The 11,551-nt window shown below is 35.0% G+C and overlaps 1 protein-coding gene across 1 annotated transcript; it reads right to left on the bottom strand.

Annotated features, from left to right (window-relative positions):
• Nucleotides 1-4,581: 4,581 nt before the first annotated feature.
• LOC100760855 (olfactory receptor 4A15-like) lies at nucleotides 4,582-5,535 on the bottom strand. The gene has a single exon (XM_027421081.1). The coding sequence runs from the start codon at nucleotides 5,524-5,526 to the stop codon at nucleotides 4,582-4,584; it is 945 nt and encodes a 314-aa protein (XP_027276882.1). The 5' UTR covers nucleotides 5,527-5,535.
• Between the last annotated feature and the right edge of the window lie 6,016 nt (nucleotides 5,536-11,551).

Raw genomic sequence — 11,551 nt, 5'->3', positions numbered from 1 at the left:
ATGCCATGCCTAGAAGAAAGTATTTCACAGCCCTCATCCCTATTTTCTAGTTCTTACATTTTCTCTCTCCTTCTATTTCAACATCCCCTGAGCCTTGAACCAGATAATATGGAAGTAGTACTCAACCATAACTTATTTCAGTCATTGTCCAACCATAATTATTTCTTTGGATTACATTCTGTTTGCTTTAAAAAGAAGCAGATCAGGTTAAAGGCAAAAACCTCAAGGATTATAAACATGAATATTTACAAAAGCAGTTTGACAACATTTCCATTTAGCCAAATAGCAGCAATAGGACACCCCTAATACCTACTACAACTCCAGTCAAGGACCTTAACCAGGCTCACAGTAACAGCCATAAAACTTCCTGCTGTGGGATGTGACATCAGTCCTAATGAGAACACACTAGAATCCCCCCATAACTGTCATGCCACATAGGCACATCTTGCCCAGCAGGTTGGTATTGCATATTGTATTATCTACAGCTGCGTAAAACAAACCAGCCAATTATTTTTATTAGATTTGATGCCTACTACATAGGAGGGGTTTTATTTCTAGTACTGCAATATGGACACACTTCTGTGACTAAGGAGGCCCTGGGTTATGTGGTTGGTGGGGGCATCTACTGACATTGTTTAAATAAATGGTCACATTGTTAAACTTGCTTCTACATACTTGTGTCTATGGTTTGTGCTCCCTCAACCTTGGTTAGAGAAGCTTCTTATTGCTGGGGGTGTCGGTGACTGCAGAGACTTATAACTGGTCATATTGAAAGACCAGGAGTGAGACAGACTCCCCTATAAACAGACAGACAGAAAGCGGGGCCAAAACTGAGGGAAAAAAGATGGTGAACTTCCATGATGACTGGCTTATTTTCATTCTCCTGACCTGAGACAAAATCCTGGCAGCTTAAAACACAGGCCTTGTTTGCATTTTTTGCTGACAGACCGGCTCAATATCTTCAATTCCAGATCAAGACCTTTTTACATGTTATGAGCCAATCAGTCATTGTCTTTCTTCAAACTGACCCACACTGAATTAGGGATGGAAACACCTTCAGTAGCCTAAAAACTCCCAGCACTCAAGAAAACCCTGGGGTTTAGATTCCTGAGCTTCCCCTATGCTTTTGGGGCTGGTGGTCTTTTTCTGTGGTATGGGTCCCCTAGCTCTCAATAAAAGCCCTTCTTCAATTGATGATTTTGTCTGATCCTGCTTACTATATCTGAGATTTCTCTGCTACAACCTGTAGAGATGAAGATGTTTTTCCTTGCAAATTAATTCTTTAACTGGAAGAAAATGGGGCCCAACAAGGGGGAGGGAGAGGGAGAAGGGCTTGGCATGTGAAACAGGCTTGTTTCTAATTTGAACTAAGAAAAATGACTCAAAAATACAAAAAAATTCTAACTACTAAAAATATTGCTGAGAGTAAGTGACCTGAGTGCTTAACAATAGATAGTCATCCATACAAGCCTTCTCCTAGTCAAGGCTAAGTGTACACAATGGTGATGGGACAAGAAGAATGTAGGAACCAGAGTATAGACAGAAAAGTTATGAAATGTCATCTTCTGAAAATAATATTGTTGATACAAGCCACCAACTCACACCATCTTTGGATACCTTCACAAGATCATACCAGTTAGAAGTTTCATCAAGATTTACGGAAGGACTCTCAAGCCCTTACCTCTAGGTAAAAAGCCACTGGTAGCTGAGGGTTGATAAAGGGTGTCACTATTATTTGAAGAAATGGATGATTGTATGTTGCCTAAAACACAGTGGGTAACCCCACACTCATTTGTATATGATCAGCACTAATTAGACTAAGTTGGCCAATAATAATGGTAGTAATAATAATAATAATAATAATAATAATAATAATAATAATAACAATAACAATAATAAAATCAGATGTGAAATCAGAAGTGAAACTAGATGGTGGGTCCCAGGGAGAGTTAGAGAGAAAAAATAAAAACCATGATTTAGATTTTTAGTGAATAAGTAAAAATATAATTTTTAAAAACTTTAGCAAAAATTACATAAATAAATGTGTTTAACAGACACAGGTTTTCAAGGCTGCTACAGATGTTGTGAGATTGATACTCTAAAAAAAAATGCTTCTGTACAGGAATCCTAAGGAAAAGACAAGCATATTTCAGTGATGTTTTTAGAGATATTTTATCCTAATAAGATAAACCTTACAGGATTTATTGAAGTCTCACAAAATCTATAGGATTTATAACACATTTAAAAATTGAATAGTTGGAAATAAATTGCAAGCAAAATGTTGTGCCTCAAACCAACTATAAGAGACAGACTAAGAAAAATATTAACCTAAACCTATACATACATGTCATCACTTGTGGAAAATACTGGACATCTCAAAAACAAACAGAAGGCCCAAGTATGGGAACCAAATCGTTGGAGTATGACTTCAGAGTAATAGAATGAAATAGCATAGGCTATGCTAGTTAGCTTTTAATTGCTTAAGAGAAAATGGGCCCATTTTGATTCACTGTTTTAGTGGTACTGTCCATTAGTGTATGGCTCCATTACTATAGACTTGTGGTAATGCAGAATATCATCACTACAGGAATCAAAGATATCCTGGGAGCAATATTATACACATAATAACAGGTTCCTATTAAATCTTCTTTTGTCTCACTAAGTTCCTAGACCTACAGTGGAATTCCCCTCAAAGGTGCTGTCCTATATGCCAATGAACTCTGGTATCACTGTCTTAGACACATGCAGAAATGTGACTTACTAATCTCTTAGACATCTCAAAATACAGTCAAGAATTAAGATTAACCATCACATATGCCTAAGCAGTATTCAGTGTTGCTATGGAACAATGTTTCCCATGTTTGTCCTTCACTTTCTCCTAAGTTCACAAGTATTTAAATTCAGAGGTGTAATACTCAAAGTACAGCACCCAAGAAGCAATGGAAGCCTCAACTACAGGAGTTAAATTAGTTAAACTCCTGGGCCTTACATCTGAGCCTGATGTGATTTGGTTTAGATTTACAAAGAAATCTCTAGAGAACAGAGAGACTCATGGTGCATATGAAAGGAAGGTATTCCAGTGAATAATAAAGATTATACTAGATTAAATTACCCAAAAATTACATTCTATTTTGGGCAATTCTACAGAATATCGCCCCTCTTTTATCAAAAGTCAGACTTTATCTACTTGAACACTGAATGAACTTCATGACTTTCCTAACTAATGAGATATGGCAGAACTGATTCTATCTAACATCTAAAGTTGCATGTAAAGACTTGGGTTATCTTCCCTGAGTCTTTTTGAGCTCTGAGACACTATATACATTGTTAATTATTCTGAAGCTAGTAGGCTAGATAGAACATTTGGAAAGACCACATAAAAATGTGGGGAGTTGCTGTCCAAGGCAAACGAGCTATATTACCCTCAATGTTCAAGATATACTTACTGTAAATATAGTAAAGAATCTTATACACGATCTGAAAGACAGGCAATATATGACACCCCTTATGAGATGACACCTGTGATGTAAGAGCCCACTTGAGCTGCTCACAAATGTCTAATCTAGGTAAAGCATCTGATAAAAATAAGAAGGTGGATCTGGTACTTTATTCCTAAATGCTGTGCCCATTTAACATACCCTTGGAGTATCAGACCCTCTGCAGTAATTCAAAATCTGAATAGAATGAAAGTTATGAAAATGTTGTAAAAGGATAGTGTTGCACGGTAGTTATTTGATAGATAGACTTGAGAAACCAACTATTATGATAAGAAATAAGGTATACTTCCATATCATGTGAGGTGTGAAAGGTAACAATTGGTGTGGGGATTAAATAACTTTAAAATATTTATATTGTTTCTATATATACATATGGGATCAGGGTATGACTCTGATGAATATAAGCACAGTATTCTCTTCAGGAAATCAGCTTCCCCATCTCTGTGACAACTTTAATGGAAAATCCTTATCTCTGTCATTTTCACAATATTATCCAGAAGCCAGACTCCAATTCTAGTAATTATGATGTTCCTAACTCTTCATGTTGAACACATATCTCACGAATCAATTATAGGTACTACTTTTATTTCCCCCACCCATTGAATAAATATTGCATGCACGCTTTTAGTCTATATATGTTGAATTTCTGACCACGTTCTCCATGATTGATACAGGGTAGATGAACTACTTGAAGTGTTAGCATTATAGCTACATTGACTAAATAATTTATAAATTCAAAAATGGAGGAATGAATAAATAATACATATTTATGTGTTTATGAAAATAAATTTGAAACTCAAAATAAAGGAAATAAAATTGAAGTGGGAATGAAATGATTCAAAAGATAGGATGATGACAAACTTAAAAGTATGAAGCTTATACAAAACTAGTCTCTAAAGTGCAAATGTAATTTACATATAATATATATATATATATACATATATGTATATATTGTCAATGTCTACTTTTTATTAAGACACTAACTTACCAAAAGAGAACAATAGTAAAAATGGTACATGCTTGCAACAAAACTGTTGTCTTTGTAAAATATATCTATATAAATAAGTATCCTGGATTTCATTTTTCAAGAATGAAATAGCCTACTCACAACTGAGCTATATTTTTGGCTCCAAAGTTTCCTCATGGCATTTTTCATTTCTGAGTTCCTCAGGGTGTAGATTAATGGATTCAACATCGGAGTTATGAAAGTTAAAACGACAGTCACAGACTTATCTACGGGGAATGTGGAGGTAGGCCTGGCATACAGGAAGATGCAGGGAACAAAGAATAAAACAACCACAGTAATATGGGACGCACATGTGTACAAAGCTTTGCGCTTCCCTTCCACACTATGTGACTTAAGGGAGTGTAAAATGACCCCATAGGAAACTAGAAGAATTAAGAAAGTGACAGTGCAAATGGCCCCTCCATTTGCTATCATACAGAGTCCAATGAGGTAAGTATTGGTACAAGCTAGTTTTAGCAAGGGATACATATCACAAACAAAGCTGTCAATGATATTTGGACCACAGAAAGGGAGCTGATAAATGAAGATGAACTGAATTAATGAGTGAATAAAACCCCCAATCCAGGCCCCCAACAGCATGAGGACACACACCCGCCTGTTCATGATGGTCAAATAGTGAAGAGGTTTACAGATGGCCACATAGCGGTCATAGGCCATCACCACCAGAAGAATGACCTCAGCTCCAGCAAATAAATGGCCTATGAAAACTTGAGTCATACAAGCCTGGAAGGAAATGGTCTTTGTTGCATAGAGCAAGTCAATGATCATTTTGGGAGCAATGACAGTAGAATAGACAGTATCTATAAATGATAAATAAGCCAGAAAAAAGTACATAGGAGAGCCCAGGGACTGGCTGGCCATGATGGTCACCATGATGAGCAGGTTGCCCATTACTGTCACAATGTAGATTAGCAAGAATGTGACAAACAGAACCTTTTGGCCCTCAGGGTTCTGGGTGAGGCCCAGGAGGATAAATTCGGTTACATTGTTCCTCTTTTCCATAAGTTCTTCTGAGGATGCTGAATTCACCCAGAGTACCTGGAAACAAGTGCATATAATGAATTTGCAAAGATCTTAAATCCATGTCACAATGTGACAATTTTCTCAACAGTTCTACCAGGCTTGGTTACACAGGCAGTTGGAATCTACTCCCCTATTTCCAGACTCATTTGGAAACTATGTCTACCACCATAATAGTGAATATTCTGTCTGCCAGGATTCTGTCTGGCAGACACTTGGGTGATTTATCTCAAAAATGATCCAGTTAAAACATAATCATAGTATTATAATATATTCTCATTTTCATTTAAAATAATATCTATAATAAAAATAATAAATTATTGTGCTAATGTTTACAGGCTTTATGATTATATAATATGAGATCATATCACATATAAAACACAGCAATTGTATCAGTTTGATTGCTCTTTAAATGCTCATCTCAATTTAATCAAATCTCAAACTTCCTTAGATATGTGAGTGAAAAATAAATGATAAATTTACTCTATCCATGAAAATTCATAAAAGCAATATTTTTAAAATATACACAAACTCACAAAGTGTGACAGTGATGGTTACTTGACATTGTGGGTTGTATATTTTACCAAAATCAAAAATAATGAAATATCCACAGAGCACCTGAACATTTAAAATACCATATGCACAGTGACAGTTTATTTAAAAAGTGTTATATTCTGCAAATGAAATTAAATATATGTTTCATGTTATTAACTCTTACTGTAAAAATATGTATCATGGTATTTACTATGTTTGACCATAGGTTTTCTCTATCTTAAAGCACATTGCTAAGCATAATGCATTTGGAGATGTTATTTTAATTGCATTTTTTCTAGCACTAATCTGTGAAATGAAAAAGCATGCATATTATAACTGATTTTTGGGCCTGGCATTAAACTCTTTTGATATAATTTAGAGGCATATTTAAGGATGGTACACAACTCATTTAGAGTAAGTAGAGGTTTCCGTGAATATGTTAGCTGTATTTTTCTATTTCAATATTGACTTCATGTTTCAAATCCAGATATCTAAAATTATGTTGTTGTTTCTTGCAAATAATAACTTAGTTTGATGAAGATATGATGATATTACAAACACAACAATCCAGGTATACTGGCAAGAACAAGATGACAGCATGCATAGTCACTGGGACTTTAAATCTTAGCTAGATATATGGCTCCTTTAGCTTGCACTGAAAATAACTATTATTTCCATTTTACAAGGCATTTTAGTTTAAACTAATGGATTTACTTACATTTGACTTCAAAATCAAAAGGTAGAAGGACTAGCTGTGTCATCTCATATGAACACTGTTGTTCAAATATATCAAGCAAGTTTAAAGCTTCACTCTTTACTTGAAAATTAGACTTTTATAATACACTTAATCCAATGTGCATAAGCACTGGTTAATCTTAAAAGTAGAGCTGGTTTTGCATTACTGTGTCATTTACATATCTGTATCAATGTGGTTCATAGCTAGTACATACTGGCTTTTATTTTATTTTCTGAGGCAACATTAATTCCCAAAGAGAATGATTCTATAAGCAAAGGTACTTAATGATGAAGCTTAAGCTAGTTCACTGAATAGTTCAAACTCTCCCCAAAGCACTTGCTCCAAATTAAATTATCCAAGGATTCATGCCCTTCCTGCCCAAGAGAACTGGTGTCTTCTACATACACCTTCCAATAGAATATGTATGTTCTGAGACATACCTGGACAGTTATATCAGGATAATCCAGTGGAAGAAAACAGAGACCTAATATGAAGTAACAAATTATCGATCAAACAAAAATATTAGGTTATATGAATAAGAGTCAATTTCTCAACTGACTTGGACTTGAAAATTCACATTCAAAAGTCACTGACATAATAAAGAGAGCTAGGTCCTCCGTATATACATTATGTCTGTGTAGCCAGGTGTTCTTGTGGGACTCCTAATAGTAGCAGTGTGTGTGTGTGTGTGTGTGTGTGTGTGTGTGTGTGTGTGTGTGTGTGTGTGTGTCTGTGTGTCTGTATGTCTGTGTGTTTGTGTGTGTGTAGGGGGATCGCTCTGACTCTTTTACCTTTTCCTCTTAGTCAGTTGCCTTGTCCATATGAGGGTTTCTGCCTAGTCTTTTTGTAACTTGTTATGCCACACTAATTTTAAGTGACAAGGATAGAGATTTGAGATTCATGTTTTTTAAACTTAATTTATTCTTTGAAAATTTCATACATCTCTACAATGGGTCTTTATTATATCCATCACTCAATCCTTCCTCCAATCCCATGATGACATCTTGCTTCCTACTTCATGTCTTCCCTTAACAATTCCTTGTTTAACCTACAAAGTCCTTTTAGTGCCTGGTGTGAGGACATTCACTGGAGTATGGACTATCTTTCAGTGAGCACAATCATAAACTAAAGAGACTCTTTCTCCCCCAGCAGCAACTACCTACCAATAACTCTTCTGCTAGGGATAGAATGCCGACTTTATATCTGCTCTTTAGCTGAAAGTTTTTACCATATCTAAGAATTTTCTGGTAGAGTCTTCAGTGTCTCATCTATGCAATCTATATTATCTGAAAAAAAAATGATTCTGCTTCATTTCCTAAATGTTATCTCTTTATTTCATTCTTTTGTATTGCTTCTCTTACTAACTCTAAGCAGAAAAAAGCAATGGAATCTTGAAATTCGAAGGCAAATGGATGGATCTAGAGGAAACCATGCTGAGTGAGGTAACCCAGTCACAAAAAGACAAACATGGTAAGTACTCACTCATACATGAATTTTAGACATAGAGCAAAGAATTACCAGCCTACAATCCTCTTCACCAAAGAAACTAGGAAACAAGACGAACTCTAAGAGAAAAAAGCATGGACCCCAGAAAATGGGAAGGGTCAGGATATCATGAGCTAATTTGGAGCATGAGGATAGGGGAGAGGGAGCTGGCAGAATGAGAGGAGGAGAAGAGGAGGGGCGAGGAGGAAATGGAGGACCAGAAATGTTGAGTTGGGGGAAGAATAGAGCAGAGCAAAATGAGAGATACAATATCAGAGGGAGCCATTATAGGTCTGAGGAGAGATCTGGCATCAGGGAGATTTCCAGAGATCTACAAGGATGACATGAACTGACAATCTAGGCAATGGTGGAGAGAATAACCTAAATTCCCTTTCTCTATAATGAGACTGATGACTATTTTTTATGCCATCCTAGAGCCCTCATCCAGTGGCTGACGGAAGCAGAAGCAAACATCCACAGATATACACTGAACTAAAAATTTCAAGAGTTTTCTTATAGTAAATTCACAACATGATGTTATAGGCTACTTACTTTGAATTAGACACCTTTGAGTTTATTCTTGCTGAGGAATTTCCTATAGTGTAGTTCTTTGGTGAAGCTATGCTCATGTGTGAATTTTCTCTATGTTTAATTCTATTTCCATCAATATTTACACATTACTCCCTAATCAAAAGTAATCAACTCCATATAAATCTACCATCAATAATTTGTTTGGAAACAATGCTTATAAATTCTTGGCAAAGTTTTGTTTACTTCTCAGTGCTTAAGCTGAGGACTGAAATGTGGTGTCGTTTTCTTCTTACTCTAGGTTTGTATGAAATGATACCTGTCTTCTCTTCATTTTGAAATGCTAAAATATAGCTAATATGTGGATAGAGTAAGATTTAAGTATTCAATGTGTCTTATTTGAATTTTAGCCCATATGCACCTCTTTTAATTTGTTTAGCATAGTAGTATTTTAAATTAGGAAATAAAAATTAGTACCCTCAGATGTTTCTGGTCTTCCTTTATTTCTGAGAATCATAAGCTTCTTTTATTTTCTTCTTTTGCTATTTCAAACATGCCAACATCCCCTGGCATTCACTATTGTCTGTAGAAATGAGGCCTTTTTAAGAATGATGTCCTAAGTGGTGTGTACTTTGGTTCCTGTCTTCACGATTTATCACATTTTAGCCTATTGCCATTGGTTTTGGTTTGCTTTCTCAACTAGATGTTAATACACTATTGTGGACAGCACCATTCACTATGTTTGAAAGGATAGACTGATCAATTTTGAACTGAACAGTTAATGCTCTATGTTGGCTATTTTCATAGCACTAGAAACAATATTTGAACTTCTTGGGAGAAAAGATATCCAGTGCAGGATGCTGAATGAAACAGTACTGACCAACCAGGAGTGATATAAGAGACAAGACTGTGAGAGTAACCAACAGTTCCTCTGATTGGATTTCAAGATTTCTCCATTGGGATCAGTTCATACCTGATGTCATAAATGTGGCTGAATCTTATTGTTAGGAAAGGCATAGATCAAGACATATTTTGTGTTGAAATCTATCTCAACAAATAAATATAAATATGTTTTCCTATTCTGACCACACACATAAATGGTAAGGGGAAAATGTTAATTAACTTCATTAAGGCTTTCGATAATACATGTACAGATCAAAGCATCATCTTTTAATCTATAAATACATGCAAAAACTTATCAATAAAAATGAAATTTCAAAATCATGAAATAAATTGAAAACATACAAAAAGACAAAGTTATAGCCCATAAAAATCTTAAACCATGCCAGCACTTTAAACCCAGCACTTATGTGTCAGAAGAAGGTGGATCTCTGCAAGTTTAAGGGTTTAAGGCTAGCTTGGTCTATAGAGCTAGTTCCAGGACAGCCAAGGTTACACAAAGAAACACTATCTCAAAAACAAAAAAACAAACAACAACAACAAAAACTTACATTAATATCTATTAAGTGTGTAGAATGGTCTTGGTGTATCTTTATGCCTGTGCAAGGACATACTTTTTGACCCTATAGGGTAGGAATAGCAAGAAAACAGGTAAGCAATATATTACATTTCAAACTAATTGTAATTAAATGGTGAAATTTGTATGACTTATAACAAATTTTTAAATCAGAATAAAACAAAGGTACTATTTTATTATCTCCCCCCTTTGAAGTACTTAGACTAGTCATATTCATAGAAATAATACAACAGTGATTTAGGATTCAGAGGAGGAAAGGATGGAGTGTTATTGTTTGGTGGGATAAAGATTTAAGGATGATATGAAATACGGTGATGCCACATTGAAAATTAGTAGCATTTACCACACAAATAGATGTGATTTAATTATTTTAATGTGAACATTTATTTATTTATTGAAAAATATATGTAAATGCAAATTCTTCAGTCATTTAAGAAAAGAGGCTAAATATTTGATACAGAAAAAGCAGGGCTGTGCATGGGAAGAGTTGGAGGGAGGAAAGGAAATCAAACATGACCATTATATCTTAATTTGAAGAATAAAAAATACTTTTAAAACTTAAATTGAAATCTTAAAAGAATAAAACATCTTCAGATAAGCAAGTATCTAAAGACCAGAAGGAGGTGACAATTGGTAATAATTACAATGACATTCTCTAAATTGATAAACACATTACCAGGAAGATAAACCATGTGAATGTTACATGGTTCAATATGAGCATGCTTTCAATATGCTCCCACTTCCATTATATGCATTTGAACAAGAATACAGAATTTGTAGGTAGCTGTATTTTGTTTATTGTGTCAATATTCTATAAAGCATATAAAGTATATGCACAATCCTATTCTTATCTCTGGCGTAAAACTTTGAAATGACTTGTCAACTGAATTAGGAAAGCCACAATTTAACTGTATTTAACCCTATTACAAAATCTCTGGAAAGATTTCATTGATATGTTATCTGAGTTTCTGTTTCTTCTTTGTTTACTTGTTCCAAATTAAGACTTCTGTGGTTTATTTTCAAGTCTAGGAAATCATTTCTTACTTTGATAAGTCAAAATTACAAGCATATCAGTGCCAATATACCTTCAAAGAAATGCACACTCAGCCACTGAAGCTAGACTTGCTGTCACCAAGAAATAGCTCCTTAGGCCCACATAGAGCCTGGCACACATGCTTCATTCTTCTAAAAGCACTTTAGAGATTAGGTTACAGATTTGCCCACAACTGGACTCCAGAATAAACATA

Source organism: Cricetulus griseus, chromosome 6, assembly GCF_003668045.3.
Source record: "Cricetulus griseus strain 17A/GY chromosome 6, alternate assembly CriGri-PICRH-1.0, whole genome shotgun sequence".
NCBI classification, from domain to species: Eukaryota; Metazoa; Chordata; class Mammalia; order Rodentia; family Cricetidae; genus Cricetulus; species Cricetulus griseus.
This window is presented reverse-complemented; position numbering and strand designations above follow the sequence as displayed.